Here is a 24,570-nt window from a genome sequence, read left to right on the forward strand (position 1 = left end):
CTCTACTTAACCCTAACCAGCACACACACACACACACACACACACACACACACACACACACACACACACACACACACACACACACACACACACACACACACACACACACACACACACACACACACACAGAGATATATGAAATCATCCCGATGAAATGTATTTATTGTAAATGTCTTCACTTCATTTACATTTAGTGACAGTTTTCAAAAAGTGATTATGTTGGTAAGAATCCAAGGCCTGAGGGCATCCAAGTTTGTAAAGCACAGCACTTTCTTTTTTCTAAACCACACGCTTATCTTTACCATTGAATGTGTACAGTGTATCTAAAATAACGAAGACATTTCTGAAATCTCATCAAGGATGGCGAATGCTTTCTTCCGTCACATTCTTTCCTTCGCGGGACTGAGTCGGCTCTTTCTGTGTGAGGGTGTCTGTGTGCTGGGAGCTACCTGTGCCCAGATTGCCTGAGGCTTAGAGAAATCTCTCCTGCAGTTCTCATTACAGAATCTGAGAAGACACACAGCCCAGAGTACAGGCAGCCAATGAACACACTCCCACTGGGGAGTTATATTACAGTGATACACGGGGTTAAGACAAAAAGCGGCTACTCCACGACTGCAGTGCTCTGTGGCAATGAACAACACCCAGGCACCACACACAAAGGCCCCTGCAGTCCAGAAACCACACAACATCAACTAGAATTTGTCCAGGCTTCATGTCTGCTGCACACATAGCTATTTTTTTTCCTGGTATTCCCTTACTGAGACCAGAGGAGCACAGTCATGACATTAAATCCTTCATCACTAGACCACATGATTGTTGATCAAACACATTGATCAAATGTTTAGAATTATTATTTGTTAGCAAATTTTTTTACCCATTTTCTTTCACAAAAAACATGTAATAACACATTGCATCTCTCTCTGTTGACTGCCAAAGCATGCATGCTATCACAGTTCAACATGGAAATTAAACTGATGGATTAAATTAATTAGGTGAGGGTCCACTTGGCTGGCAGAGGGTAAATGAAGGCTATTTTTAGCCCTCTGTATCCTGTGTGTGAGGAAAGCTTGCTGTGACTTAGTGGGTTTATTAAGGCAGGGAAGGTAGGCCACATCTGGTGCACTGCTCGAAAAACTCTTACCAGCCAGCAGGATGGAGATTTTACTAGAACAGTCTCTTCCCTGGAATCTCTATCCCACTCACAGCGGCTCAACTAAATAACAGTTTGGGGGATTTAAAAAGGTCACGATCTTAATACACTGAGAAGACCCTCCCTTTTCAAATGCTTTAACCTTCTGTTAAGTATCACCATTATAGTCTATTCTTAGAAATAGTAAGTGTCCCTGGAAATGTGCAGTGGGGCGGGGTCTGTCCCCTGTATTCAAAGGTATTCTATCCACTGCACCTATTTTTGGTGTTTCATTTTTCAGCCTGAAGTGCTCCAGCCATTCAATCAAAGACATGACCTCTATGTCAGATAAGCATACAAATGAAGCACTATGGCTTTTGGCTACATTCCACTCTGTGGCCGAGGACTGAAGCAGGAAGGATGAGCTGTGCTGGGTGTGACTGGGGACTGTTTTGGTGAACTAAACATTGAGTCAGATGTTCAACACTAGAAGGTGAGCATTAGCTAATCCATTAAAACCAGACAACCGCACAGGACTGGAAAAAACTCACCAGTCTCATTAATGTTATTTCAACATGTGCTGTGCTGTTAATGTAGCATACTGCAATTAAAAGACTATTGATTCAAAGATGATCCAAGCCTTCACGCTCTGCTATTTGCTGATCTTAGAAGAAATTTTGCAGTGTGGTGCTTACTGCCTCTGTGGCAGAGAGCACTGCGGGGGATCTGGCCAATGCAGAAGCATATGTAGGAATGACAAACAGGCTAAGTAACCTTATCGCTTCAGCTAACATAAAGACCCTGACAGAATGGCAATAAGCTTGATGTAGTTTGTGCAGATCAATAAATGGATGGTTTCCATGTCACATCCCATTTAAAAGTGGCATTAACCACACCAATAAACCAAAGAGCAGCTTCAAAATTGCCGGCTTCAAGCTGCTCTTTGGCTTTTCATACACTGGGCTTCGAACTGTGTTAATGTAAAGCTGTCTGTCTACAGCAGCATGCATACTATATGCTGCTGTATCAATTACATATATGATCCATTTTGAACAATTATACTAATGTAACAATTTAGTCTTTTATTTAAGGCAACAGCGCCCACTGCATGTAGTTTATAGAGTGTAACATATAGGATTTGAGGTGTGTAAGAAACATGTAACATACAGCAGGTGTGCTGTTTGTCTGCATATGTAAAGGGTCCTAACAAACAGCAAGTGCACTAAGAATAAACACGCACTCCCATGTAAACTACATTCTTTTACAAGTCTGGCTCACTCTGAACTTAGGACTGCATTAAACCCCTGCAATAGTCTAGCCTATAGAGAGATCTACATTAAAGTATACAAGCCCAAGGGATCACAGTTCTGCTGACATCAACACAGCAATCAGTGACCTGTGATCATGAAGCACTGCAGTGAGCATCTCCCTCTCTCTCTCTCTCTCTCTCTCTCTCCCTCTCTTTCTTTTCCCTCTCTGTCTCTTCACCCCCGTAAAGACTGATCCAGTTCGCACAGGTACACACACCCTCCAAAAGCAATCAGTAGGTTTATACAGGCATAAAAAGCCAGATGCCTTGTTGGCAGCAAAAAGAGATAGCGGACACTTTTCAGCATGCCTCTGAAATCTGCCTGCCTGCATGTAGACTTTGTACAAACACTTAACAACATGCAATCTAAAGCATTTTATTTCCTGCCTGCTGGAAAGCCTTAGCACACACACACACACACAGCTCCCGACAAGCTATGCAGCAATACAGTCCCATATATGTGCTAAGAGAGGGGCTGGGATACACACCTGTGAGTCGCCCCATACACTGGCTGCCTCTTGTAGGAGACGTGTGAGGTTGATTGTCCTGGCTGGCCCAGCATGTTAGCTGCAGGTCTGTGATTTGCTGTGCTGTGCTCGTCTCAGTGGTGCCTGTGTGTGTGTACTTCTCTCAGCTGGTAGTGCCGCTGTTGCTGACGTCCTCTGCTGAGCCCCGTGGCGTCAGTTCATTCAAAACATCCTCCTTCCCGCCTTTGCTGCTTAGGTGAAACTAAAAATATATGCAATCACCGAAGTGTCCCCGGTTTCTGAGTGACACCCGTGTGATTGGTATTATCGAGGCCAATCAACCTCACCAATAAGTCTTTTAAGAGGTCCCAAAGCACAAACTAACACCACAGGTACAAAGAATAAGCCATAACAATATAATCATAATCTCTTCCCTCTTTCCCTCCCATTAACGGTACTCTTTTCTTCCTCAGCTCTCCTCCTTCTCTCTTCTAATAAATGCGTTCCTCAGCAGAGCTCTGTCGCCAGAGCACTTCCCTGAACTGGATGCTTTGCTCCATTCTCTCTGCAGTCATGCAGCCAATACACAGCATAAAAGGGGGGAGTTAAGGAGGAAGGAAGGAAGGATGGATGGATGAGGAATTTAAAAAAAAAAAGAGATGAGGGGGTGAGGAAAAGGGAGAGAATGGGTAGCAGCATCCAAAATGCTGCAGTGAGAGCACTAACTGGGACCAGAGAAAAACTACATTAGCTTCACTTCACAGGCTCTCTGTAAAATCCAGGAATGATTTTAAAATCCATCTCCTGACATACAAAGTCCTGAACGATCACATCCTATCACTTCTAAAAGGGGGGATCTATTATGCTCTTTCTTACTTTCTCTAACAGATATTGTTTCAGTCGTGGTTGCTCATATGAAACATGGCCAAAGTTTCAAAACTGCAGTCAGTCAGTGTGCAAGGGCCCCGACTCCACACTCCTCTAAATGCTTTATTTCAGACAGTGTTTTTTCTACTCTTGAATCTGTTACTTTCAGAGACACTATGTCCTTAATAAAATCATTCCAGGTGCACAGAACCAAACCTTAAAGGCACTTGTTTTAGAAAGGATAATAAAAGGGGCTGCACCAGCGGACAGTATACGATAGAAAAGGATTGTTTACGACTGTGAAACATGCAAAGCTGTTCTTTTAGAGTACTAAAATAAATCTATCTTAAATATCCAAAAATATTAAAGTAAGTGTTTTAGCAAGTACACTGAGAGCTAAAGCATCCAGATATCAGGCCCCTCTCGTGTGGGACAAGCTCTCAGTTTGGGTTTGGCAGGCAGACCCCACCTCCCCCTCCTTTTGTACTTTTAAGATTAGGCTTTGTTTGTTTTTTCCTTTTTTCTAAACTCTTAGTTATGCTGCAATAGGCTCAAGCAGATGGAGGTTCTACCATGATGCACTGAGCACCGCTCCTCTTTTTCCTCTCACTTTTACTCCCCCGTACTACTGCTGCATGTCACATGTGTTTCCCTGTTTGTTGTTCGTCATCACTTTATGATCTTGTCTTTCCACTGGCTTAAAACAGATGGCTGCCCCTCCCAATCATTTGATTGCTAAATTTGGAATACTTGAAATTCTTACAATATGAAGAGCACTTGATTACTTTTGTTGTGATTTATAAGCCTATAATATTAAAACTGAACTGAGCTGCAGTAAGTACTAGAAATATACTATGTTGTAAGTGCTTATTCTGCCAGATAGTATGATGGAAAAGTTTATTACATGAAAAGGCGATGACTACAGTTTATACTCTCTATATTCCCATGTTACCAGTCTCTACAAATGATCTTCTAATGATGTTTTTCTTTTGCAAACATTACCTCAGTCCTTCTGCATATGCACAACAGGACAATACTGTCCAACATGATGAATTTAAACACCAAGAAAAGACAAAAGGGGAACATTTTGCATAGCGGAGACATCAGATAACATGAGAAAGTGAAGACTATAAACCAAAGAGACTGACGACTATGTCATGCTACAAATACCTTCAATTAGCTATTAAAGCAGTTAGGCTTTAAGTGAAAATTAATCTGATGGCACCTGAGCACACAAGTACACACATGAACATGTAGTCGATGTGTCCTGCCCCTGCTGCTCTCATTCCCTTAGTTTCACCCTCTGCTGCTCTTTCTCATCCATCTCCACACTGCTTCACATCTCATTATCATACCACAGGAGTCAGAGGCATGGCGCTGCAAGTAAAGACTTCAACACTGTGGCGATAATACCAGTCTGTCAGATATCTGGGTCCGACCACCACCAAACACCATCTGAATTGTGTCCTAGCCCCCTCTTTCAACATATTCATGTATCACACTGCACAGTTTTGAAGGTAATTAATTTAATTGCATGGACTAACGCCAACATACAAATCATATCAGATGTAAAACAGCTTCTTCTTCCTATAAATATAATGGCTGTTGTCAGCACTACTAGGTATGAAGTGACAAATGGCTACTTGTACACCCTCAGCAGGACTGATATCAAACATAGCACATCAAGCATACGAGGCCAGATACACACAAAAATAAGCCCACACCTTATAAACAGACACAGCGTTCATTCAAACTTTAAAATGACTGTCGCTCATTCGACAACTGTAGAAATGGGGTAAGTGCACTTGTTAAGTTACTGCTTTTGACTGATCTGGTCCCTGATTGTTAGCGTAGCATTTAGCCATATCTTTTGCTAAATGCTAATTATCTCTGTCTCTCCTCTACATTCACTTTAACTTTCTGTTATGTTGAGCAGCTGTAGAGATGCAGGCAAACGCGGCAAGCTTTACAGAGGGGTGGGGGGGATAATGAATGTACACATATACATACATCTGTGGGTGGCTCACCAACACACCATCATCACATTGCTAAGATCAGTCTGCTGAGGCGCATCTGATGATGTGATTTCTAAAGTTCCGTAAACACTCCACTGCTCCCCAACATTAAGTCTGCCACTGTCTGTAATAAATTAACTACTATGCAGATTTCTCATTCTAAATGAAACCGTCCAATACAGAATACATAAGTAATATTCACCCACCAGAGTTAAATATTAATACATAGAAAGGGCAATCACTGCATTGCATTATGCACTACCAGAAATTAGCACTGTTTTCTTGATAGTACACTTTGCTTTACTTACTTTCCTACTTAGAGATTTTGAATGCAGACGTTTTATTTGTAACACAGTATTTTACTAATGTGATATTACTGCCTGATTTACAGTAGGTGACAGATCAGAATACTCAGAAACTCGCCGCACAAGCAGTAGCATTTCAAAAAGTGTGAAACTACTGAAAGTAATCTATAACAGGAATCGATTTACATGCAAAGAAGAGAACTGAGATCTGTGGAGGGTACTCGAGCACTTAGGTAAGTAATAAAATTACAAAGAGGACAAAGCAATGAAACATTTTAATGCTTGCAATAAAAAGCTTCATCAATATGATGAAGTGAACAACAGACAGAACAATGCGTTTCTTCAAAAGTTGAAACTGTTTGTAGAACAGGTCATTCTATTTTTGTCCCAAGACAAATATGTTGGACATTACAGTCACTAAGTATATAATAGACTAATCTACATACTCCTGGCTTGTTTCTAAAAACTATAAACTCATATATATGCACATGTTGCTACTCACCAGTTTAGTGATCAGACGTAATACAGTGAGTCCACTTAAAAAGCCTCAGATGTCCACATCTGTCCTGATTCTGAAGACAACCAATAGGGAGTTTCCCTTTCTGCTCTCTTAACATATGAAAACTGAGCTTGCTAAAGTGTATGCTAGTGGGTGTGCTAGAAAGTAGAAAAAGAGGGGTGTCAGATAGGAGCATAACTGCTGTTTCAGCCCTCTCTCTCTCTCTACTCTTGATCAATCGGTAACACTGGCGGCCCTTGCAGAATATAGCTCTACTTATGCTCACTGGGGAATAATAAAATAACACTTTGCTGCTTAGTGTCGATGCAGAAGCTGGTGATGAGAAAAAGAGCTGGACCTGGCCTGAAACAAAACTCTAAAGGTGCCGCTCTTTTTGATTATCACAGATGAATAGTTATCACCTCTTTGTGGTGTCCAGCAAAGTGCTGACCTTGGTCTCTGACTGCAACCAGAGCCTTCCGTCTCACCCAGAGTCCTCTTTATCAGATCACATCCCAGTCCGCCTGGGGGAGAGAGGAATGGATGGAGAGCAAACCTGAGTGGCTGGTGCAGGCTGCTGCAGTGCCGGTTCAATAATCCACAGACAGACATATAGATAAGACCAGAGGGCTGAATGAAGGTGGTCAAACCTGAGGGTAGGTCAATCCATACCATGTCGATATCCATACACTGCTTTTATCCCGGCTACCGTATAACAAATTAAGGTTTTTAATTTACTGTATCTGATCCATCCGGTTAGCAAACAGGAAACCCACAACACAAGAAAAAAAGGTTTGAATTAACAGACTCTCAAATAGCTCAGAGAGACGGGATGTTCTGACATTTAGCTATACATTACAGAACAAATACACGAAAGGGGTAATCACACTGTGAGATGAATGGTGAATTATTATATCTCGTTAAAAAGTAAAACAAGCTTGTAACTCAAGCTTGAGTTAGATGCTGTCATAGGATGAAACCACAATAAAAAAATATACCTGATTCAACACTTTATGTGTAATCTCCGTTATCTGACCTTGTCATTGGCAGAGATGGAAAAAAAAATGTGTGATAAACCACCAAACTGTCAATAAGTGTCTTGGTGAAGTGTACAAAGACACAACAGCAGTATCTAGTGGCTACATGCAGAACAGCACCATGGTTCTCCTGCTAGTGCTTCAGCAGGTCTCATTGATCCGATGACAGTTGAGAGCCGGTGCAGCATCGCAGAGACTGCAGTTTTAAAAACATGAATACATCGCTTAAAATTAGCACTTTTTTGTCACTATATAACTTAAACAGAATGATTAGAGGTAATGCCAGATCACAGCAGGTTTTAATTAATCAATCAAAGATTTAGAATAGAAAAAAGAAGCACTGAGGAAAGGCTCATGAATACAAAATTAGCCATGCATCTTTGCACTGAGGCAAATTAAATTGGATCGGTTTGCAAGAAATCACACAGCTGTGTGGTCAATGTGCTCGATGAATGCTGCAGTGAGAGAAATTGCTCAAACCCTCACATCTGCTCTCAGTAGCAGTGGTCGGTCCAGTCTTTTCATTTCTTTTCTTTTTTTTTTTCACACTCAATATTCCATTAATGGAAACAGCAATATTCAATCAAGTAATCCACAATAAGCAACATTTTCTCACAGCTCATACACTCAATCTGCTGCTAACATAAGCTTATTGAAGTGTTTGGTTTTTCAGCCTTTTGGAATATATCAGCAGTAAAGCACCCTGCATGATTAGAAATTTCTAGAAACTTATCTGCAGAGAGATAGAGCAGGTAGGATGTAGGATCATGTGCTTTGTAGGATGCACTGTAGCAATTAATAAGCAATTTTATAATAACGTTTCTCTCCACTTGGGTTAGCACAACACGCTGCCAATGTTTGACATATATAGCCTTCACATTCACCACTTTTTAGCACACAGCTGTGTTAAATACTAAGCAGAAACTGAGAAACAAAAGCGCTCATTGGCAGTGTTTCTCATATTCACTCGATTGACAGCTCCACTTTGCCCACTGGTCACAAACTTTTTCCTGTTTGTCTTTTCGTACCAGGCAGGTTTGTCATAACCCGCAGCTTTGTGTGTTTGCTTGCTTTTTTGTTTTGTTTTTTAAAAAGCAAGAAAACGGCTAAAACACCTAATAAAGAATACTCTGTGTGGCTGTATTAATTTAAGCAAGAGCTAAAGCTCTTTTATGTTAAATTATAAGCCACTGGTAATATTTATAATACAATAATTAATAACAATAAGTATATTCATTCATCCTTTTAACTGCTAATCCAGTTCAGGTGGGTTGGATAAGGGGTGGAGGTGCAGCGGAGCATATCACAGCTGACAACTGGAAAGAGGTGGAGTACAGCCTTGACAGGTCACCAATCCATCACAGGGCTAACACAGAGAGACAGACCATTCATATTCACACTTAGTTTAGACTTACAAGTTAGCCTAACATTAAGAGCTTTAGACTGCAGGAGGAAACCCACAGAGTCACATGTAGACCATGCAAACATTATAAAGAAAGCCTAGCAGTCCAGTTCAATTCAAATAAACTGCCCTTGTGGCTTGTTTGTGGCAGTTTTAGCACATGCTATGTTGCAGATTCAGCGTATGTTATAAATGTAGTTAGTTAGAAAATTAAAAGATGTTTTACTCAGCTCATAAACCTTTACTTTACAGGACACATAATCACTGAAAACCAGTGGCTTTCCTGTATTCGTGGCAACACAGGAGCACTTGCTCACATTTACTCTTTATACTGCTTATCACTTTAAAGCAAACTCTGGGTAAAATACAAAGTATTGCACAAACAAAATGTAAGTTTTCTTTCGTTTCTTTTCCCATGTTACATCCATCATTTCCTTTGTGCTAACTAATCACTTCTCCTGTCACCCATCTGGTGAGATGAGGACACGGTGGGACCTGCTTCTCTCTGCAGTGGCTCCAGTCACACTCGGGCTCTGACAGAATGCGGCAGAAAGAACTGTCATCTGAATTTAATCAGAGAGAGGTATACAAACTGCTTTTCCTCCAGAGAGGCAGCTGAAATTACTACGGTCCAGAGCCTCTTTCTTTAATAAGTTGAAAAGAGTTGTAAATGATAGCTGACAAAAATGCTGCATGTTTCAATTTCTGTCACATCTTCCTGCATGCTAGTTAAAGTCAAAGATGGCATGCTTTACCACAATCATAGTAATGTAGTGACATGAAAACACTAATCAGGCACAGAGATACAATTCAAGGCTAAAAAAAGTATTACCTTGCCTCAACCTGCCTCTCCTTCTCCTCCAAATTGGAGAGCTCCAGCTCTGCAACCACCTTTGTTTCATGATCAGCCCCGTCAGTCTCGTGCCTGATGGGCAGACAACTGCAACAGCAGGTCCCCATCCCAGCTCGGTCATCTCCCCTGCCCTGTTTCTGCTCTGACTCCTGCTGCTCCAGCTCTGACTTCTCAACCTGCTCAAGTCATCTAGACAGTGAATGACTCATTCTACATAATGTACATCATCAACCAGCGCACACCTCAGGCCTGCAGTCCAAACAAGGCCTGATAGAAAGCTTCCTCTGTATTCTGCAGAACAAAAGCTTACTGTACCAGACACTAAATCTGCTCTTTGTTTTCATCATCTTTATTCAGTCCACTGCTTCAGTCTCCATCCCTATTTGCAGGCCCAGGCAATACTGAGCATTATTTATTTTTTAACTGCCACAAACCCTGTAATGAGTCATTGTGGACATGATGTTGACAATATGGCCCTTTTTTTAGAAAATCACTCTGACCTCAAATAAAAGTCCTGGCTGCCTCACACGTAAGTTGTGAAGATGGATGCAGAAACATAAGAGCTTTAGACATGATCTACTGATAATAACAACAAGTCAACATAAATAACCCAGCAAAGGTGAAAGCACCTGCTATCTCACCAGCAGCACATTTGCAAATCCTTGGCCAAGAGTCCAAATATCAATTTCACTGTCCGTGCATTTGCTGCTAAGATGACATTATCAGGTGCGTCGCTGCCTTTCTCATAGATTAATGATTCACGCTTCTAAGCAAGTTTATCATATTGTTTGTGTGTCGGTGTTGTCCATGTAGTTTGCATGTGTGTGTGAGTGAGATTCAAACAAGAAAAAAAAGAAATCCAATAAGATCTTTGGCAGGCTGGCAAAACAGCAATACATCATATTGCTGTTTCCAGTACCCTGCAATGCATTCAGCCTGTTGGGTGTGTTTTTTAATTTCAAGAATACCACAAAAGGGCTGTTAAGTAAAAAAAAAAATAGACACCTATAGGTTCCAAAATAACCCACAATCATTTGGTAAAGTCACATAAAAACGACTAGCCTCAGCAAGCACTATTGTGCAACACACAACCTACATGAAATTTTCCTCAACATGAAATATGAAATAATTAAAAACTCAACTCATCACAAGCCTCAGAATAGAAAGTATCGAAACAGGAGTCGACTATAAATCCCTAGTTCTGGGGTTGGAACGTGAACTGTCTGCCATCCCTACCACAATATTGGTAGTGAATTATTCTAGGTCTCAACTGACCCCCTGCAAGACCCGAGTATCACATTTTTGGAGTGTTGTCTTAAACTACTGCTCAGTTAGTTAATGTATTTCATTAGTCTGCTGTAACTGAAAAAGAAAGAGAACTAAAAAAGTTCCTCCTCTCTCTTTCTCACCACATCAGTGGCAGTATATCAGTGGTGCAACACAGCTGTGCTGACACTGAAACACCACATATTACCCCCACATATACCGCCACATTGTGAGTTGACAGTGCTCTTTTAAAACCCATCATTTTGTATAGCTTTGGAGTAAACCACTATTTTTCCCCACAGTCACAATATCACCATAATTTAAACAAGCAAACATTTACTTTTTTTAGTTATATAATCCCAGTTAAAACATTTCTGGAAAGCCGTACAGCACAAGTGGTGTAGCTGTGTAAAATAAGTACAACAATCTTCGAGTTTAATTAAAATGAGCTTGCAAAAGCTAAGCTACCAGTAAAAATATAGAAGCTAAGCTGATGATGCTGCAATAAGAATGTCTAAACGTCGCATGCTGTTTCAGAATTAGCCAGATTAATCGGTGAGTACGTATAAAATTAATTATGTTGATGCTTCAATAAATTTTTTTAATATATTCCCGAGTCAGTAGTTTAGTAAAAGACAAAGCCAACCTGGCAAAGCAGTTCCTTCAATGTGTTGTTTTACTCCCTATCACAAACGTATCGTTTTTGTTTCAGCTATAATTTAAAATTTTCAAAATGTTTAAGAAAATTGCTTTACCATCTAATGCTTTCGAAGATATATGTGTGGTAACTTGATGCACTCATGTCAGAATCCCTGCTTAGTGGTTAGTGCTGTACAGTACAAGAATAAACAGTTAACAAATGTGCTTAAGCTACATTAAAAGTGATGCTATCAGATTCTGAAGACACGCCTAATGGATGCAGTTTAACAAACACAGCTGGCACAGGTGGACAAGAAAAAACACACTGCAAATGAAACGTGGAGCAGAGCCGATTTTCAGATAAAACCAACCTTCACCGATGCTTTGTTGAAACAAAACTTGTGCACTGATCCCTGTATGTTTCTTCGTGACCTCCCATGGCACTAGAAACTTTCAAAACATGTACTTTTTACAACTACAACCCGCAGAAACACAAGGTCATTCAACTATAGTTGGTCTTACTGATGTCAATAGACGACTTTGGTAAGGTTTAACATCCAAGGATAACATCTGACATCACTTAATCTGAGAGTTGACCATTTCTGACAGGATGAAAGGTTTGATCAGGTCACTCGAGACTTTCTGCTTCTTTGCCTCACTGAGAAACAAAGAAACAGGACTAGCTTCCTGCCTCAGGGCCCAGGAACACCAGTTGGGAAAACAATTGTTTTTAAGTGATTACCTGTCAGAGACTAGCTGTCTCATACAGGGTCCTGTACAGAGACACATACTTAGTTTTACTTGACTTTAAAATTTTAAAACTTAATGCCAGGAACCAAAAGTATAATACCCCTTTGACAGAAGACAAATTAACCCTTACAGTTAATTTAACTTACACGTTAGAAAAGCTTTGAAAAGGAAAAGTTTGTTTATCGCCCCTTTGACCTTGTTTGTTCCATCTATTTTGGCAACCATGTTGTGGCCTCAGCAGTGAGGCCTGGATTTGATGTGTTAGCAGAAAAAAGAAAGCTTCAGCTTCATTAAGACAGGGTTATGATAAAGGCCTGTAGGGACATTAAACTTCTTTATTTTCCATTTCCTGTTTAAAAAAAAAACTGCTTCAAAACATCTCACGGCTAATTAACTCACAGCACTGATCAAAAACGTCAACTATTTAAAAAAAATGCAAGCACAAACTAAAATCATAACAAGCTGTGGGACAAAAGCAAGATAAATATTCATCAGAAATCTCAGGCAACGATGAAATATTGACGGAAAAGGCAACTAAATTTGAGAAAAAAGCTGAGAGAGCCTTTTTTTGGTGTAAAAGCTAAGAGTGATTCAGTGTGGATTTCAAACACTTCCGCCTGGACTGGCCCACAGCATTGTTAACCCCTTCAACAATGTAAACCGTGTCCTCAACAGGACGCCATTGTACCTCGGCGTGGTAATTTTCTCCCTAGGGGAGCTATAGAATTGCACTTTTCTTATTCTCAGTGAGTGCCAGTGAAGTGGTCGAAAGTGAACCTTAGTGTACTCAGTTTTCTCAGTTTTTGTAAGTAATGAGATAATAATACACAGCGTTTAGTAATCACTAGTAATATTATAATTTATGTTATGTCATGAGTTTGTGTAATGAAAAAAATTGTTATTGTATGTCAAAGCCACTGGCATATCAGCTCTGCGCTCTCAGAGTGTCCTTTGGCATCAGTACCTGATGTATTATGCAACAGTGAGACAGGGCTTACTATAATAATGATGATAATACTAATAAGAAGAAGAAGAAGAAAAGAAGAAACTTTCTTTATATACTTGCATCTTTAAAAAAACAGAGCTTAAAAAAAATGCTTTGACAGAAGTGAAAAAGCAGCATACTCAAAGGGTAGATTTAAACAGGAAGCATAGACAAAAGGACCTTCAGAGGACCTTTTGTGTACATGTGTACACAACAAAGAGAATAAAAGACATAATTAAATAAATGAAAGACTAGAGGCAGGCAATTAGCATGAAAACTAAAACCAAAAGATAGAAGAAATCACATGTAGCAGAACCACTTAAAACAAAGTCGGGAAAACTGAGTTCTAAGAAGTAAGTCTGTGAGCCTGATCTCTTCTAGCCGGTCATTTGTAAACCAAGGGGACCTGACTGCAAAAGCATAGTCATGGTTAAGTTGTCATATTTGACGCCAAACCACATTTTTAACAATCTAACAAAGCAAGCAGACCTAAACAATCAAACAGCCAAGGATAAGTTCAAAAAAGTCATCACGTGCAGATCTTTGAACTATTCCCAGAATTAGATATAAGTGTGCTGAGGTTGCTTCTTTGGAACAAGCTGCCCGCTGACCTGAGGTCAGTTATAACTGTGTCTGCAGAAAGTTTGGCATAATTTAATGTAGTTTGTTCCAGAAGCAAACTCAAAACCTTTTCATTCTCACAGGCTTACATGTAATCTGGTTGTTCAGTCTGACGTCACTAGCCTTGTCTGGGTCTAAACTCCGCTGCAGGTCCATATATCAAACGATCATATGGCATTACTGAGAGTTGAAAAACTGTCTAAAGTCTTTCATCTTTAATAAAATGATCAGCGTTCTGCTCTACCAGGTGTAACAATTGAGTTTAACATCCAGGCATCCATGAAAACGGAATTTATGACATTTAACGGAGTTAGAAGTTAGCAGGGAGTTAGCTCGCTAGCTTCTATCTAAATACAATATAGCATGTCCTGACTGCGGGGTTTTGGAAACAAATTAAAACGTACAGCTGTGCTATCACTTCCAGCATAAATGAAGACAGAAAACTAAACAGCAGTGACGTTTGTAGGGTAACTGAAGTTGGTCTAGCTGGTATATAATGATGTGCTACGTGACCGCTAGCGACACAGCTATGTTAGCATAATATAAACAAACTAACTTTTTTTCCACTCGATAAAAGTTAACTGAGTGTTCTAGGTGGTCAGAAACAAATGTAATCGCATGGCAGGATGCTGTAAAAGGACCAAACTTCAGCCAGGAGAACAACTGAGATAATCCATCCACAATACGAGGTTAGTCATTCATACTGCTGCATGGGCTGGGCTGTAGTTACATCCTAAGGTTTTAAAAACTGAGCTTAAATAAATGATTAGTGATTAGTGGTAATAAAAGCCGAGGGAGGTCAACAGGGATCACTGACTGTTTTAGGAGCTTTTTGAGATCAAATAGAAGAAAATACATAACATTAAACATGTTAACAACACAAAAGCCATATTAAACGCAGACTACTTTAGACCCGGAGTAGGATTCGTCGCGTCATCACTGAACAACCGGATTATTGTGTGTATATGAGACACAAATTCCCTTTGGGGTTTGCTTAGGAAGGGCATTTGGTTAAATACCACCACCACTCTATCTGCCTCCTTATAGACAGAGTATAAACATCTATAAAGAGTGGATGGTTTCTTGTCATGGTACCCCCCACCAAACGAGTTGGCCACCAGGATGTGAAGGGTATGGGTCTGACAGGGCTCCAGGTGTACTGAATTGCCCTCAATGTAATGACATGAAGGTGTGAGATGCTGGGGTTGCAAGAAGAGGCTACTCAAGCATCTTTTTTTCATTTTTGTTGTTCCAGAATATCATGTCTTTTATGTCTTGTGGAACAAATATTGAATTGTCCACAGGGTGAACAACCGCGACTCAAGACATGAGTGCATATGCTGGCACAAATCTTCAGAGTAAAGACTGAGTGGGAGCCGGGTATTCATGACTTCACAGTGAGGGTCGTTGGCCTAGTGAGCCCAGAGCAGTCCAGATAAGCCCCACTTCTTTTCATGCCAGATAGCCAATATTTATACCTGGTATGTGCGGTGCCACTCTCCGATGGCGCCTAGAGTGATCCGAGATGATTGTTTTAAGCACATAGACACAGAGCGGTTCGTTGACCGTGACATTGTAAAGCTGGAACTATAAAACAAAACTAATAATTATTAAAAATGTTACCTTTTTCCCAAAATAGTCTTACTTTCCTTTTACTTAGATTAATCTACATCCGTCAGACTAAAGACACAGACCTCTTTCATCTGTAACATTATGTTCAGGGATTGAAGCGGGTTGATTTTGGAAGATGGTTTCAAAATTGGGTCACTCCCTGGGAGATTTGCTGGAAGTATGACAGCCTGACGAACTCTATTTCAATCTGCTGCCACAAATGACAAAAGTCTCACCCATTAGCTTGGACAATTTTATCCTCAAAATAATGTGAGTGTTTCAGGAGTGCTCTGAGTAAAATTTTCCTAATGAAACTATACTTAATTTGTACAACATGTGAGCCTAAGTAAATCATTCTCAGATCAGCTGAGAAAATCTGAAAACATTACACTTTAGGAAACTTGAAGATAACATCAGTAACCATTAACCAGGTAGTTAAGGGCTGAAGGCTGCACAGCTCACCAGCAGTGAGGTGTACGTAAACGTGAGTTTTGCAATAGCCGTGGTGTTAGAACAATCCCTTCTTTGTACTTCAAGTCAGCTAAGTTCCACTATCAACACACAGCAAATCCACTGACTGTTGTCAGGGCAGCACCATGTGGACTTCAGTGCAGAGTGTTTTTGTTGTTTTTGGGAGGGGGGGCTTGCACACTTCCTGGAAAGCTCAGGGATAAGAAAAGAAGGGCATTATACCAAAAAGACATGCCAACAGTCCAACTCATAAAGTTTCTCAAAAAAACTGATACTGATGTTAAAGTGAGATTTATTCATTAAACACACACACACACACACACACACACACACACACACACAGGAATCTCAGTTTCTACACAGACTATAAAACCAAATCATTACTAATGGTTACCCCTGTGGGATAAATATAACACTGTAAATGTTGAGTTGCTGTCAACTAAAAACTAATACATGATCATTTTAATGGTCTGAAACAGACACATTATCGAGCCCATCACATTGTTTATAGAGCGTCTGAGTTGAAGCCATCGTCACTGTGTTTCAGCTTTGCCAACTAAAGTTGTGATAATCAACCCGGCTTGTGAGTGCTAGAATCTGCCATGTGTTTGAAGATTAAGGGATTCTTTTGACAAAATCTGAGGGCTCTTCTCTTGATAAGGTCATTGTCCAATTTCACAGTTTACCAAAATTTGATTGGTTCTTCATTTGCCCATGTTTAACATGATGAAATTAAAAGAAATAGCAGTGTTAACACAGCTTTGAAAATTATACATTTAGTTTCGTTTCGTTTGTTTTTTCTTTTTCTTTTTTGTCTGACTAAGAGGACAAACCTCCGCTTTTACTCTTTTATTCGATTTATCATCAGTTTACTATATTGGCTGTTACTGTACTGCTATCCATCTGAGGCAGTGCTAGCGGTGGGGTGGCGAGAGTAAAGCTGCCTATGTGCATCTCTGCTGACAGCAGAAGAGACAAAGGGGGAGTGAAAAATGAAATAATGAATAATTAGTTCATGCATTATTACCTCTGGGCTAGAGTATTGTAAATCATCATTATTATCAGATTGTCCAAAAAAAGACTAGAAATAGAGAGCATATTTCTCTCATACTGACTTCTCCTCTCATACAAGGTCTTGAGTAATCAGTCCCTGTTTTATCTTAAAGACCTCTATCACCCCAATAGAGCACTTCACTCTCAGACTGTGGGCTTACTTGTGGTTTTACAAGAAAAATGGGAGGCAGAGCCTTCAGCTTTCAGGTCCCTCTTCTGTGGAGCCAGCTCCCAGTTTAGATTCAGGAGACAGACACCGTCTACTTTTAAAATTAGGCTTAAAACTTTCCTTTATGGTAAAGCATAGAGTTACGGCTGGATCGGGTGACCCTGAATCCTCCCTTAGTTACCCTGAAATGTGGGTGTTTAATCATTAGTCATTATTAATCTCTGGCTCTCTTCCAAAGTGTGTTTTTCTGTCCTGCGTTCTTCCCTCACCTTTCCTACATTCAGTTTTTCAGACATCATCTGTATGATTCAAATAATAAATTAATTAAAATGGATTGTTTGGTTAGGTTTAGGCATTAACAACACACCGTTTAGGTTTAGAAAGCCCACGATTTGACATCTGTGGAGCAGCTAAAAACTAAAAAGAATTTTTAATGTGCACGTCGGTAACTTTTTGTTTTCTATATTCCAGCATTTATTGAACAATCATTATCACATTTTTTAGAAAAACTGATCTCTAAACAGATAAAATTACATTTGGATGCATTTGAACTACAAGTTTTTTACTCAAGAGAATAAATTAAAGAAGCTATGGTGGAGCCTTTGAAAGTCATCATGAGGTTCAAATTACCAAATTATCCAATCTAATAAAGCAGATTAGATGACAGAGATCAACAAATAGTGATCATCATAAGTTCTGTTGGGATGCATAGCACCAATAGTTGTTGTAAACCAAGCACATCTACCAACAACAGCCTCTAGCAGTGCCATCACACCTCAGAAACTGCACAGGAACGGCTTTAGGGACGCAAGAGCATAAGGCAATGACATAACCCCCAAAATTAACGATCCTAATCAAATTGAGCATGCAAGTGATGCAGTAGTGCAAGCCTAATCCACACAAACCACAAGACCTTCAAGGTACCCCAGAAGTTGAAGGGCAAATATTGTGTACTATAACTAGCTGATAGATTTTTTGGCATCATTTTGTTTTCATTTACATGGAAAAATGTCAGCTGGTGCTCTTAATAAGCTGAATGGTACCAGAAGACAGCGCTGGTGAGTTCCGTTCCACCGCAAGAAAATAAGGTCTCCAAAACAAAGAAACTAAAGCAAAACAGGATCCTTCCACCAAGCCAAACGGGCAACAAGTAGAAGAGTGATTTCACAGCCTTGACATTTAGGATGCCATATATCACACAGCCTCACTGCTGTATTGTTCTCACTTCTTACAGAGAAAAAGTGAGTGAAGGAGGGGAAAAACAAAGACTCTTATTCTGTACATAATATGTGTCAGTAACAACAAATTTGTTAGCTGGAACCACTTAAAGGCCTTTTTAAAAGCATCTTTGGATACAGAAAAAGTAAAAGAAGGAAATAATTTGTTTGCTTTGATATGTGTGACTATTGCAACATCTCAGATGCACAAATGTATACTAAAATCTAAATATAAAAGTCATTGATACAAAGTGTCCACATTGTTACAGAGCTGCTCACTGGTATCTGCAGAGTACTATATGTCATTGAGTAACAACCAGCCTGATGCTGAGACCGCAGCTATGAGGATGTAAAATTCTCCATGTAGCCATTGCATCTGCAACAACTGGGGCGAATTAAAAGGGCAATGTGATAACATGTCTGGGTGGGAGGTGGGATTTGTAACAATGAGCTACATCAATGCAGATGTCTCCAGGCTATGTCGTAGTAAGCTTTAATGTTAGCCCGACTTATCTGACTGATTTGGGTATGATTTCCGGGTTGCTCTCCTGCACTGGTTCCCATCATAGTAACTGTCTGATATACACACTGACAGCCGCAGACCAGCATCCAATAACCCACTGCATAATATAATCTACAGTAAATGCAACAGTAGCTCTAGATACTCAAAATAACGTGTCTCTTGGTTGCCTTCCACTGAAGCCAGATTTAATCCAGAATCCTCCTGCTTTAACGTGAAAATCTGAGAAAAAGCGGGGAAAAAACTTCAGAGTGCTGCATGTGACTTTGAAAATTCTGTCCTTTCTGCTTCAATAATGTAATCATGCCATACATCTCTGTCACCACATGGTCACACCCCTCTCCTCCAACCTTTACAGTCTCTCTCTCTCTCATTCACATCTGCACATACACACACTTACACACAGCAAGTCTGCACACCTATCGGAGTGAGTAGAGGTCCTGCATGGTGGATGTGAGGAGAATTTTAATAGCCTTTCTTCCTGTCCTGCTAGGCTCTGTCACTTTCCGTTCACAATGCAGGCAGAGATAATTGGTTTCACCTATCTAATGGGACCCTAGTGAGTTAATCCATATGTTGGTGTGTGCTTTCCCTGTCATCTACATGCAGCTCTCAGATAAATCAGTGTGTTTACAATACAGCCTTTAATGTAGTTTGGTTGTTATAGTGCATCAGACGTGTTAGAGCAGCAGAGAGGAGGAGGAAGGCATTCCACATAGAGCACTTTAATAATGATCAACTCAACCAGCCTGCATGGGTTGATTTTTTTTTTTCCTTTTTTCTACACGACCAAACAAGGCAACAATGCACAAAAGCCACTCACTTGATGAAGTAACTGGCTCCTTCTTCCGTGAAGCCCTCTTCCCAGCCTCTTGGTAAATCTATAACACGAGCAAGAACACATTGAGCGACCCGCTGCACACTGCAGCAAAAGCAAAATATCCTGCTGCTATCCTGCAAAATCAGATAATTTGTGGCGTACCTGAACGTATCATATGTCCAGAGTTAACAGGTTCGCCAGTGCGCGGATGTAGCCAAGTAGTGCTTTGAGTTTTATCACTGCAAGAAAGACACCTGTTACTGAACGCTAATAAAACAACGAGAGGGAGAGAAAAAATCCCTTCACACCGCCTCGTAAAGTACTCAGAGCAGAACAAGTAAAACGCCTCACCTAATGAAGAAGACTCGACCATCTCGACAAACTCCATAAGACCAGTAGTCAGGTAGGGTGTCCCGTCCGAGAGGTGCCGCCATGATCTCTCGACTCCAGCTCGGCTCGTCCCCCCTTTCCCTCTCCGCAGACTTTTTCCAGGGAGCCCACATAATACCGCCGCTAGGGCTGCATAGTTTTTAAAGGGGACGAATACCAAACAGAGCAACAGACGACCTCCCCTGCGAGACTCTTTTGTTGAGCAACCGGGTCCTCATAAGTAGCGGTCTGGCAAATGATTAAAAACACAGCCGATCCTTGCATAAGAAATTAATAAACTAATAAAGCCTAACCAAAGAAGTGCAAGCACAAAATAGTGCGTGAGCTAGAAATGAACCGGATAAAAGCTTTGGCGCTGGGGAATGGAGACTTTTCAAGGCTGGTGATTGAAATGATTTCAGTTTTTGGGTGGCCTAGTTGTGAAAGTAGTTGTACTATAATTCACACATGAAAGCAAAACGTGCACGCTTTCAAAGAATTGTGGGTATATGTTAAATAAAGCTGAAACAAATCATCCTGCTTAACTGATCTTTGTTTTAGAGAAATGCAATGAGAGAAACATGGGTGCAAAGGGTTTCATCTGAATATTGGTGGAGGGGGCTCTGTGTTCCCCGTCATCTTCCATTTACTCTTTATTTTTACGCACCACTTTTTATGGTTTAGTTAATTAAGTATTACTGTGTTATCCTTTATATCAGGGGTGTGCAATGAATTTTCCCAATGGGCCAAATGAGAAACTGGGACTGTTGTGGAGGGCCACACCGATAAGCATATAAAGGAATAAAATCAATGTGGACATTTGTTTTGTTTTTAATTACATCTTTGCTTTTATATTGTCTGTGTTTTATTATGTTTTAACTTTTCTAAATCCACCTTTACATTATCTTATCTCTTCTTATTGCAGCCCCTATAAGTCGGATAAGTGGTAGAAGATGGATGGATGAGTGGATGGCTGAATTGAGTTCAGCTTGTTGGCATGGCCCTCCATAACAGTCCCAGTTTCCTGTGTGACCCCTTGGGAAAATCAATTGCCCACCCCTGATATAAAGGATAACACAAAAATCAGACAGCAGATAACAGAAGTGAGGTTTTTGGGCATTCCTTCTGTTATTTTCAGATAATTATTCTCAATTTTTTAAATTTAATATTATCTCTGCATTGTCAACACATATCCAAGTATGATTGACTCTCCTATCCTCCTTTTTGTTTGCTTAGTCCAGATTAAAGTGTAAGGAGTTGACAATTCTGCCTGATGTCAGACTACTAAAAACAGCATGGACAGCCAGCACGACCTAGACGATCGTGGCAAATTAGCAACAATCCAACAACTTACTTAGTTTGCAGACTGGAAAAAGAAGTCCCTAATAACTTCCTACACCTTTCCCTTTTCTAGTATATCTGCTCTGCCTGTGCACGTGCACAGTGCCACAAGAGAAACTGCAGCTGCTGACTGAGTTTACATGTGTGTTGGGGCATGGATAATTATGTTTACCACAAAACATTTGATGTTTTTATGAACTTATAATTAAAATTTTTGCAGTTAAAAAAAAGCGTTCATCACAGAGTGTTACTGAAGTATGGGTTTTCCTTTTCTAAATGAGTTTTGCTCTGTGCAGAACACAAATGCATGTGCTGTCTGAAGGGGGGAAGTATCCCTAAACAGTTTCTAATCTGCTTTTTTGATATAGAGCTGCTTTTGTGACATAGGTGATAAAAGTATCGGTCGGTGGCCATGAGATATTTTTGCATGGCCAGCAGTTATCAGCTTACAGGCACAGTATCAATAACCCGAGGCCACGAGTTAATAAGGAGTGGGAATGAGTTTAAGTTGTGAGATATTGTTGGGTGGCCACAAGACGGGGCATGTTTACTGATCACACTGACTGAGCTACAACAAACTAGATTTAAATAATCCTATTTTACCCTACAATATTGATTTTAGTTGTTACCAGGCAATTCTAGCATATCGTTCTATCAGAAGACAGGCTAGGGAATGAGTTAGCCAGGCTAGCCTCCATAAAGCTCTTTAGTTTGACACACAGTGTAGCCGACGCACTTCAATAAGGATGTGCTGCGTTACAGAGACAGCTGGGACAACAAGTTATTGTTCATCTGACCATTCATTACTAACAGGTGGCCAAGCAATAATATTTTTCCCACCATCAATCCCACCTAGATTATTAATAGTTTGGGAAAAATGCAAAAATAAATAAATAAAAGATTTTCAGGGCTAGGTGCTCTGGGGCTTAAAAAACTGTCCAGCACGTGAGTCATGAAGTAAATATCAGTTTGAAAATGCCATGAGTCTTCTGTAAGGCTGTTTTAATAAAAGCTGGACCAACATCACCAGTTTAGACTAATAGAAATTTCATATAAATAAACATCGCAATAACCCCTCTTTTTTAAATTTTCTTAAAACAATCTTTACAATGAACGATAAAAATAATACAAATGTAGATAAAGTTGTCTATTGATTCAGGTTTCCTGCCAAAAAAACGTCCTTTTCATTAATAGAGGAGAACAAGCAGACAATCAAATGAGTTCTGCTGAAATTTTATAGAAACTGTCTTTTCCCTTTTATGAAAGAATGATCCTGGAAGTACCACATAAAAACTACACAAAGTGATATAGGAGTAAGCACAGATAAATGCTTATATTTTGATATTTGTCTTCCAAGGGAAAACAGAGGACTGGAGTAGTGAAACGTGAGGATATAAATGTGTGCTGAGAACGTCCACAGGTCACATCTTGCAGGAGCTTTCCTCTCCTCAGGAGCTCCCTCTGCAGGAGGGGGAGATACAGGAGAGGTGGAGGAAGATCTCAGCCTGGGTGTTTATTGTCTTATGTAGTCTGGAAGATGAGTGGATGGTGGGGTGGGTGCAGTTTTCTCTGTGGTGGGGTTGGGTGGACTGTCCCGGGCTCTGTGGGGCCGGGCGGCGCTGCTGCACTGGGCCCGGTCTGGATGGGCCTGGGCCCCCTTTCCCTGGCGGGTCGCGGAGTATGGGGGTGCCTACTGGGGTCAGCGGGGGAGCTGGCCCCAGGGAGGGGTCACTTGCCCCTCCCTTCCTTCCCTCCCCATCTCCAGCTGCCTCCCTCTTCCCGCTCTACCACAACCACCCACACATGCAGGGCCTTGGAGTAGGGGTATGTCACCAGGGTGCAGAGGAGGCTACCCCCCCCCCCCTCTGTCCCCTTCTGGCTGCCTCTGCCTCAATTTTATCCCACAACTTAGACATTCACATTACTCACACTCTCATTACACATACATATAGGATCTTGGGGGTGGGCACGATACACGGAGTCCAAAGTACCATCAGGGTGTACACCCCACCCCTGGCATCGTTGCCCACCTCTCAATTTTAAATACACGTAGACATTGAGGGCTAGCAGGAGGGACCATGCGCTTACCTGCTGCTCTCTGGCAGGTAGCTCCAAGCCCTCCTGGGTTTTAAATGCACCTTAGAACACACATGCATCAACATTACAATGAGCGGGTGGAGGGAGGTTTGGAGTCTTCTCTCACCCCCATTCTCTGCGACCTGCTGGAGCGGGGGGGCTAGGACTAGGAGGAGGAGTTGGCCGTCCGACTGCGGTCTGGAGTGTGGAGCCTTCCTGCTGCTGCGGAGTCGGGGCGGTCTGCCTCCCCCCACCGCAGGGAAAAGGGAAACACCACCTGGGTCTGGGTGCAGTTCCCCCCTCCAGGGGCGGGGGCACCTAGACCCGGTTTGTAGAGTACGCTTGGGGAGTGTGATCGTGTGTACAACGTCTCTTTATGTCTGTCTCCACGTTGGTTGAGTGTGGAGTAAGTGCATATGAGAGCATGAGGGTGGGAATGGATGTTTGTATCTATGTGTGCCTGTATGTCTGTGTCTATATGTCAGGTTGGGTGTCAGGCGCCACCTCTCTGGGGACATCTCAGGCCCTCCAAGGTTTGGAGGCCTATCTCCCCCTACCACCACTTCCCCTGCCAGTGGCGGACCCCCTCAGACATCGGTGCGTTGGTGGTTCTTTGTGTCCGGGGATGGGCGTCCAGGTACACACCGGCTCACTCCTTGGCGGCCGCTTATCGGGGCCTGGAGCCTGGGGCTCGCTCGGGCCACTTCGGAGGTGGGGTGCCCCCGGCCTCTCGGCCTGGGGCTCGGTCACTCAGGCGCAGCTGGCTGCCGGCGGAG

General features: G+C 41.3%; 1 protein-coding gene across 10 annotated transcripts in view; it reads right to left on the reverse strand.

Moving 5' to 3' along the window:
- plekha7b (pleckstrin homology domain containing A7b) overlaps positions 1 to 20,526 on the reverse strand; it is a 74,270-nt gene extending 53,744 nt beyond the window's left edge. For 9 of the 10 annotated variants that reach the window (XM_086288176.1, XM_086288193.1, XM_086288160.1 and 6 more), the window contains exons 1-3: positions 20,360 to 20,526; positions 20,171 to 20,247; positions 20,012 to 20,069 (exon numbers count right to left, since the gene is read on the reverse strand). In XM_086288176.1, coding sequence (XP_086144302.1) covers positions 20,012 to 20,069; positions 20,171 to 20,247; positions 20,360 to 20,511 — 287 coding nt within the window. In that variant the 5' untranslated portion in view covers positions 20,512 to 20,526. Of the gene's footprint in view, positions 1 to 2,929; positions 3,230 to 20,011; positions 20,070 to 20,170; positions 20,248 to 20,359 lie in introns of those variants that run through there. The other variant, XM_086288220.1, reaches the window with a different exon arrangement.
- Between the last annotated feature and the right edge of the window lie 4,044 nt (positions 20,527 to 24,570).

This window comes from Aulonocara sp. 'chitande type north' Nkhata Bay, linkage group LG1, assembly GCF_057382095.1.
Source record: "Aulonocara sp. 'chitande type north' Nkhata Bay isolate Kocher_YH1m ecotype deep benthic linkage group LG1, A_spYH_male_GT1.1, whole genome shotgun sequence".
Classification (NCBI taxonomy): Eukaryota; Metazoa; Chordata; class Actinopteri; order Cichliformes; family Cichlidae; genus Aulonocara; species Aulonocara sp. 'chitande type north' Nkhata Bay.